General features: G+C 45.6%; 1 protein-coding gene across 1 annotated transcript; it reads right to left on the bottom strand.

The window, feature by feature from the left end:
- Positions 1-917: 917 nt before the first annotated feature.
- Positions 918-8176, bottom strand: SDF2L1 (stromal cell derived factor 2 like 1). Its single transcript, XM_083149123.1, has 3 exons — positions 7860-8176; positions 2753-2949; positions 918-1882 (listed from the first exon to the last, which is right to left on the bottom strand). Exons 1-3 carry the CDS (start codon positions 8023-8025, stop codon positions 1601-1603), a joined length of 645 nt encoding a protein of 214 aa, XP_083005249.1. The 5' UTR covers positions 8026-8176; the 3' UTR covers positions 918-1600.
- Positions 8177-8926: the final 750 nt, after the last annotated feature.

Below are 8926 nucleotides of genomic sequence, written 5' to 3'. Positions count from 1 at the left end.
GTAGGGCCTGGATCAGTAATTTCCATTAATTACCCCTTTACTGCACAGATGGTGGGAGATGAGGTGGGAGAAGGGGGCATTGGGCTGAATGAAGGTGCCCTGATACATAACTTCCAGGGTGGTAGAGGATGTTTAATACGCAGAGGAGGGGTGTATAGTGGAGTGGGCTTATTATTCATAATTATCTGGTGGGAGGACAGCTTGCTTGACTGCAGATATCTCCAGTTTCCAGAAATAGATTTCTTAGATTTTAATGGAATTAAAAACTAGAGAATCCCACCTACCAAATGGTATTGGGGACTATGGGATCAGAGTTCAGGAGGCAGAGCAATCTGCCAACGAGAATATAAAACTACATACCAGGTGTGTGGAGCTGGAGCAGTAACCAGCTGCTGGAAGGCTGATATCTCTGGTGCTGGGAACAGTAAAGACAAGCTACTAGTGTCCCTGAAAGGGGGAGAGTCCCATCTTTTGGAATATACCCTCAGTAAAACTCTAAGTCAGACAGAACCTGAAATATCTGACTGGGAAAAGCAATTAAATGGCTTGGATGGGGACCACTGCTTTGAAGTCAGATATCTCCGGTTCCCCAGGGCCGATTTTTAAAATTCTTGTACCCATTGAAAGAGGAGACCCTCAGCTTTCAGCCTAGGGCCCTTAGACTCCTGGGGGGGTTTCTGGGTACTCAGAAACCCCCCCTGCGTGCGCTACTGGTTACAGTGGGCAGTATGACCAATGTGTAGATGTGTAGTACCCAGGGGGAAATAATAGAATAGCAAAAAGAAAAGAAAAAAGTGAACCTGAATATTCTGTTTTGTGGCTCCTACCACTCCTTCTCCATCTACATCACAGCAACCATCATACATTGGGCGCTGCGGTTTGATCTTGAACAGTGAGAGAGATGCATTACAAGTAAATGGAGTCTTATTTGTATTTATTAAGAAACACACAAGTCAGCTTATGAAGTCTAATAGTTAAGCAATCCCTCAGTCATATAGAAGAAATAGCACCTAAACTCTGCCTACAGCTCTTCCCACACAGCATCTGCCCCACTGTAGTAAAAAAGCTGTATAAATCCATACAAGAGAGACAAACATTCAGAGACAAGGTGCCTGACCCTGTTCTAATTATTTTATCAGGTGAAATGTAGCATAGAGTTTTAATATTCAAATTTAAAGGATTTCCAGGAGAAACCTCACTGCTAACATGATATCTTCCCATGCTTAATCATTTGCATACAAATAAAACAGCCACACCAGATCATCAAGTTTCCTTAAGAACCACCCACTCCCACAAAAAAAAAAAAAAAAAAACCCTCATAATTTATATATTTTTCATAACAATTTGGATCTTCTCAGTTCGAACTAATAAGTGCAATTAATTTATTATAGGTTCTTTATCGAATGGAACAAGTACATAAAGATTTCTATTTGGGTGTGCAGCAAAACATTTCCCTTATTTTGTCCAAAACCTCTTAAAACGTAACAAGATAGTCAATTGCACTAGACTACAGTATTCTTTTTTTTCTTCTCATTTTTTACTTGAGTAAAATACAGTGACGCATTGGGTCCTCCTTGCTGACAAATAGTCCCAGGTTCTCTCACAGTTCATCGTGTCTGGCACCAGGAGGGAGGCTTGGTTTGATAAACACTCCTTCCATCACTTTCCAGTAATTGTGAGCAGTGGGGCTGGGTATGCCATGCACTTCTCTCTGCCCTCTGATTGGGTGGCTGTATTGTTCACCAGTAATAGTCAGAAAAACATTGGTTCCAACATGCTTGAAGCGCACAGCCTCTTCACGCTCCCACAGGGTGTCACCACACTGCACTGTCCATGTGTCCAGGTCATCTCCTTCACCTTCATCCCCAAAGGCACTTACTTCCTGTGAACAAAAGCAATAGATTGCATTTGGGTAGATTATAGCGGGTTGGGATCATTTGGTCTATTGCATTATGGTCGAAAGTCATTAGGTCGAATCCATTAGGTCGACATGCTAAAAGGTCGACATGACTCTAGGTCGACATGGGAAAAGGTCGACATGATTCTAGGTCGAAAGGTCATTAGTTCGACAGGTCATTAGTTCGACATGGTCATTAGTTCGACATTGTCTATGTCGACATTCACAAGGTCGACATGGGGTTTTTCACTGTTTTTTTACCTGAATGTCAACACAGTCGACATGGACACAGTTTAAAGTGCACTGCATCCCCTCGCATCGCTCGCTGCGCTCGCTATGCGTCGGGCACGGTGCCTCGCTACGCTCGGCACACTATTTTATTCTCCCACCACGCCCTAGTGGATGGTAGGGCATGAAATACCGCCTGTCGGCACATGTTGGCTCAAAAAACAGTGAAAAACTCCATGTCGACCTTGTGAATGTCGACATAGACAATGTCGAACTAATGACCTTGTCGAACTAATGACCTGTCGAACTAATGACCTTTCGAACTAGAATCATGTCGACCTTTTCCCATGTCGACCTAGAGTCATGTCGACCTTTTAGCATGTCGACCTAATGGATTCGACCTAATGACTGTCGACCATAATGCAGTAGACCAAATGACCGCATCCCATTATAGCACTATCAAATTTCACAATCAAATAATGAGGTTCTGTCACTATACTTATTTCATTTTTTTTCCCTTTTCATTGCATGCAACACCATTTTAGCTTAGAGAAGTGATAAAATAGTCAACCAATTAAGGGAAAACAACATAATTCTGAGCAGCAGGATTCTGGTCTTTACTTATACCTGGTTGTTTGAAAGAGGTGATGAGAAATGGTGGGTGTGAAGGTTCTTCCCAGTGTTCACATGGGTAAGGCGGATTGCTTGCCCACACTTTACAGGTTCTCCACGTGGGCAGTCAGCACTCGTCTTGCCCCTTATCCTCCAATAGCTGTTGGCATCATCAGAGGTTTCCACACCTGTGACAGACTGCTGGCCACTTCCTAACAGAGAAAATGCAGCATTAAGTCATCTCATCAGCACAAGCAGGTAAATAATTAAATTGTCTTCAATTTTTTTTTAATCTTTGCTTATCTTAGCCACTTGCTATAGACCTTCAATATATGTTTGGCATGCTAGCGTTTGCATGTTTATGACCACTGTATACGTACAGATGGCATTAGTGGTAGCAGGATATACTGCAATTATTAGACCCAGAGGGGTGGGTTCAAATGTTTAATCTCGTCTGTTCTCCCATCTAAAGTGACAGGAGATCACAGGGTGGTATTCAAATATCTGTTATTATCGTACCCATTAATGACGGGTTTAGGTGCTCAGAGACCCCACCAAAGTCCTGTTTGCGTGCTTAAACAGTTGACTTTTTTTGCACATTTTAGCTCACCACAGTGCACACACAGGACTTCATGTCATGCAACAAGAGTTGAATCTGCTCCAAAAGCATCAGCAACACACATCACCAAATTTTCCTGCAAACTAGCCAGATTGGAAAGATAATCTTATAGTGTATATCCAACAACATTTTGTAACTTAAATCTAGCAAATAAAGAGGCCTGATACAAAATGCCACCATCTTCCTCAACTTCAAATACTTATAAATATATTTATGATACCCCTTATAGGGTAAACTAAATTCATGAAAAAAAGGAAAAGAAAGGAGGACACCACTCCAGAGTATGGCCAACTTTAACACAAGTAGATTTCCCAGACTTTTGACAATTGACCATTTGCACTGAAATTCTATAACAATGACAAAAATGGTCAACCAAATTTGTTGAATCAAATTGATTTAACCAACCAATTTGTCTGATTGACTAATTGTCTTTTTTTTCAGTGCTTGGGAACAAATCATCAATAGTCATTTGCTCAGATATATTTCCAATCCATCCAGCCAGATTGGACAATGGGGGGAGGGGGTCGCCGACCATCGAAAGATGTGGAAGGTGCACGCATATGTCAGGTTACTCTGAGCAACCTTACATATGTGTGCATGCAGGGAAGGAAATGGGCAGGCAGCTGACATCCAGTGATGTCCGCTGTCCGCCCCCTGCGTCATGGCCTCATTAGCATGAGAACGTCCAGCATTTTCATGGGACTGCCCATTAAACACTGGGCACTCCCATATGCTTATGGGGCCGCCCGCGCCGTCCTGGGTGCGTGCATAGAAATGCGCACTAAAACAACATCGGTCCCCGTGCAAACGCAGCCCTGAATATGGCCATCTTAACTCATTAGCCTTAATGGTGGAACTCTTGACTGGATTACAGGTGAGATCCAAACTAGATATACCTTAAGCCCCATACACATGGGGGGATATATCGCTCAGTGTCCTGTTTGCATCAGCTAACAGAGATGGTCGCTGATGAAAGCCCGGATGGGAGCCCGGCAGTGGAAATCAGCTGGTCACAGGAGCATGTTCCTGCGACCAGCGATCACTATGGGGGAGAAAATGGGAGCGCGCACCCGGCAATATTAGACAAAATCGCCCCAGTGTGTACACAGCCTTGCATCTAAAAAATCATTAAAGCCAGATCATTAAATGATGCTATAATTACCAATTGCCACTTTGTAAAACAGTATGAAAATTTCTGCTTATATGCACAATCATAAAAACACTTATTGCACTTCTCTCGCTAAAGCTAGTGTTCCCACTAGGCTGTTTTAGCGGGGCACTGCGCCCTTCCCGATTTTTAAAGGGCAAAATGCGCCCCGCTAAAACAGCCTGCCTTCCTCCCTGCAAATGAGACCGGGGAAGCCGGCGCCGCTGTAGATAGCGATGCCCAGTGCTTCACCGGCAGTGCAAAACGTTCCAGGCGGCCGGGCCCGTCCCCTTCTGTGACAGCGGTGCCCGGGCCGGCCCCTTTTCTTGATGGCGGTGGCCAAGCCCGCCCCTTTTCATCACGTCGGGGCCCATGCACGACACATTTCGTCACGGCAGTAGCTCAGGACTGCTCAAAATAGTGACGTTGGCGGGCCCGGTCTGCCCCCTTCGCGATGCCCCCTTTGAAGCGGCACCCTGCCCGCCAAAGTTCCTAGAAGGAACACTAAAAGCTGTGGTCAGGTGGGTCGATCCGGCAGATGCTGGGTGACGGCAGGGAGTAAGGGACAGATGGCATTGAGCAGCATGACCCACACTTCAATATAGTAGAAATAGATTGTGCTGCCCAGTCTATTTCTACATTAAATTCCAATGCCATTGAGCAGCGCATCCAAATCGAATCGGGATTGGGTGCTGTATAGCACAGTGCAATTTGTGATTGTGACACTATCGTCAAAATCGATAGTGCAAATCGCACCATGTTCACAGCTTAACACAAAATTTCACACATTGTTTTTATTTTATAATTTTCCTCATCTTTGCGGCCACCGCTACGCCAGTTACGTTAACCGCTACGTAAGGATTATTGGCGAGGGAAACGTTACAAATCTGCTGTAAAAGGGATTGGTCCACACCATCATCTATTACCTTGGCGAGCCTGAAGCGTGGCAAGCGAAGCGAGCCTGAAAGGGGACGATGATGCTTAGCAGCACTACGTAAGTTCCATAGTGTAAGCGGTCGGTGGCAACTAGGGATTTGAATCCCGGGATTGAAGCTTCCAATCCCGGGATTCCGGGATTAGTGACCCCATTAGTTTTGGTTTAAAGCCGGGCAGCACTGAGCACCAGAATATGGCTCAGACGCTGCCCGGCTGACTGTTTCTTACCGCCGGTGCTGCTGTCGGGAGTTGGGAGGGACTGAGTGCTGTGCTGACAAGCATGGCGGCGCCCAGGCTGCGCAGCGTGAACCCTGACATCACGTCACGCTGTGCAGCCCGGCCGCCTCTCTGCCTGTCAGCACAGCACACTGTCCCAAAGCCGGACAGACGCCCGATGTGCCAACCCCAGCCTTCCGCCCACCCGCCGTCCTGCTGCTGCCCTGTCACCACAACCCCCGCTGCCGTAAGTGACAGTGCGGGGGGCAGCTTTAGGTGAAATGTATATTGTCATCTGGGGGAGGGGCCGTTTTTTTTTTTTTATTATTAGGGAGGCCAATCCCGGGATTGAGCATTTTTCAATCCCGAATCCCGGGATTGAAAAAATGCCCCGGGATTGGCATCCCTAGTGGCAACATAGATGAGTAAGTACCGTTAAATGTTTTTCTTTTTTTCATATAAGGCAGTGGTTCTCAAACTATTGAATCCTAGAGTATCAGCATTTTTTCAAGGCACCCTAGTCCAAAAGTTACTTACTGATGAATTAACAAAAATGTTAAATTAAGTAAATTGTGCTTACCTGTCACCCCTAGGTTCAGTTATGCGGTGGTGGACATAGATGAAGTTGTAATTGCCCACACATTATAGGTTTGGCACAGGGATTCCTAATATTTTTAAAATCACGGCACCCTAGAGCAGGCATGTCCAAATTGTGGCCCTCCAGCTGTTATAAAACCACACATCCCAGCATGCCTTGCCACAGAAAGCATTCCCTAATAGCAAAACTGTGGCAAGGCATGATGGGACTTGTAGTTTCACAACAGCAGGAGGGCCATAGTTTGGACATGCCTGCCTTGAGTATCAGAATTTTTTCAGGGCACCCCTACACCCAAAAATAAAGTGTAGGAAAAAATATATAAAATTAGGTTCAGTTATGTGGCAAAGAGCAGGATTTGCTTCTGTTTGTACACGGTTTATGATTGGCAGCCACCAGCACCAGTTTTGTCTATAAATAATTGATCATAAATTATTTGAATTGGTCCAGGACCACAGACATGTGGCACCCCAGGGAGCCACGGTACACAGATTAGGAACCACTGCACTAACATTGCCCATTACTTTAACCATAAATAATTTGTTGTGGTCTAGGCACACCGTTTGGGAATCACTGATAAAGGCACCTCTAAATACATACTCTATAACCAATGTAAATATACAATGTTAGCTGTGGCTCGTTATGCATGACAACTATAGTAAGAATAAATGATGCAATGGGCACCTACAGATGCGGATGGGAATGGAATTACCAGATCTGACAGTTATCTGGATTTACTATGGTATACATGGTGCCATGGAGTAGGTTAGAGGGTATTTCTAGTTTATCATATGGCAGAGATAAAGACTAGGAAAAAAACAAATAAGTATACTGAAGTAGGTACAAGAGAGGGTGTTAAAAGGTAGAATTGGAGTGTATATATAATCATATGGATACATCTTTAACCCTTAAGTGCCAACATTGCTGAGAGATCCTTGAAATATCCACTCAAAATGCCAGCGTCACTCACAGCGACTGTTCTCTTTTTGGGTGCAATATTTATCTAAACTTCAAATAATAATTGGTATTATTTGTATTTATTTAAAAGAACAGTCGCTGTGAGCAATGCTGGCATTTTTTGTGGACATTTTGACAGCACTTTGATCACAGCAATGTTGTCAATCAAAGGGTTAAAATTATATTCTGACAAAGGTTTAGGGTACCTTTAGCTTAGTGGTGGCCTTGCACCATGGTGGTTAGCTAGATTCGGTCTGCCATCCCTTATTTGCAGACCCAGAGTAGGCCGGGTAAGTGAGGACAACAATGGGAAAGTGGGCAGATGCGGAAGCTCCCGATCACACATTGACAGGCCTCAGTGCACAACATCAATTCTTAATCAGGCAATGCCTGCATCTAATAGTAGGTGCAAGCGTGACGTCCCCGCTACATCAACACTACTACCCGGTCACGTTGTGGAAAGGAAGCAGAGGCTGGCAGAACCACAGCTCACCAACATCTGCTTTATATGGGAGGTTGTGACAAGTACAGCACATGGAACGTATTGGCCACCCACCCAGCACACACTTATGTATGTATGAACAGTATGCTAATAACAGCACATCCCTACCACCCCCAATTACATACAGCCTTCAGCAGCCGGCGCCCTCACCTGAGCCGTACTTCACATCGTGCGAGTGCAGCCGGACGTTATGCCGTGTGTTGAGCAGCTTCAGCACTGAGCCGCACGTCACGTACTCTGCCTCCTCGCTTCCCTCTCCCGGGCACCAGGAGTAGCACAGGCCGAACAAGAGCAGCAGGTAACGCAGCCGCAGCATCGCTCTCCCCCGGTCCCTGCTCTCAACTCGGCTCCTCCACTACAGCTTCCTGCGGCGTGTACGGGGACCAATCAGCGGCCGCCAGCGTGAGTGGGCTTGGCAGGTTAACATTGGAGACAGCCGTATTCTGCGCTCCGCCCACTAGAGGGCGGAGCTAACCTGCAGAAAAATTCTGAATACATTTACGACTTCTTGTAGACACGAGGGAGATCGCCATTGGTCCACGGTATGACCCATTCAATCTAGGCCAACCAATCAGAGATTAGATAATTATGGATTGTGCGTCACGTATAGTTATTTCTCTGGCCTCTGGAAGTGCACGGCAGCGCCATCTCCCGGTATAATAGAGGCGTTACACGGAACTGTGTGTGTGTGTATTCTCCGAATACTGTGATCGCTTCCTTGTGCGGCGTGCGCCCTTGGCGGCCACATCAGGCTATTGCGGCTTTTCTGCATGTGGTTAGGCTCTCACGCTTTATATGCACAGTACAGTAGCTGTCCCGCTTGCTCACTCCCACCATAGTAGACATGGTCAACGTTATTTGTTATCGATGTTACAATCGATGCAGGTGTTTTAAGTAGACATTGATTATCACAAAACAGTAGTACTGGATAAAATCGATGGTTTCGCTGACCACTGGGACAACCAGAATCTGGGGACTTTCACTTTGCACTGCAGGTGTCAGGTAGGGATTGACATCAGAAGCCCACAAGCAAATGATGGCTGGACATCTGCCATCAAATCTTTCGATGCATTGGTCACTGACCATCGCATCAAAAGAATTCCATAGGAATAAAAAAAAACTTTTTTGCGCATGCAGAAACATCTTCAGCCTGCCATGCATGCGCAGAAGCACTGTTGTGTGGCTGGCTGGTGGGTGGGACTGTCGGAACACCATCA

Source organism: Crinia signifera, chromosome 1 (genome assembly GCF_055691185.1).
Source record: "Crinia signifera chromosome 1, ASM5569118v1, whole genome shotgun sequence".
NCBI classification, from domain to species: domain Eukaryota; kingdom Metazoa; phylum Chordata; class Amphibia; order Anura; family Myobatrachidae; genus Crinia; species Crinia signifera.
The sequence above is the reverse complement of the archived record's forward strand: the minus strand, read 5'-3'. Positions and strand labels throughout refer to the sequence as shown.

What these genes read in the sequence shown, in the direction of transcription:
- SDF2L1 (XM_083149123.1), bottom strand. Translation starts at nt 8,025, where the DNA reads ATGCTGCGGCTGCGTTACCTGCTGCTCTTGTTCGGCCTGTGCTACTCC. An exon ending in CGATGTGAAGTACGGCTCAG is followed by an intron (nt 2,950 to 7,859) that starts GTGAGGGCGCCG and finishes TTTCTCTGTTAG; the next exon opens with GAAGTGGCCAGCAGTCTGTC. An exon ending in CACCTCTTTCAAACAACCAG is followed by an intron (nt 1,883 to 2,752) that starts GTATAAGTAAAG and finishes TTTTGTTCACAG; the next exon opens with GAAGTAAGTGCCTTTGGGGA.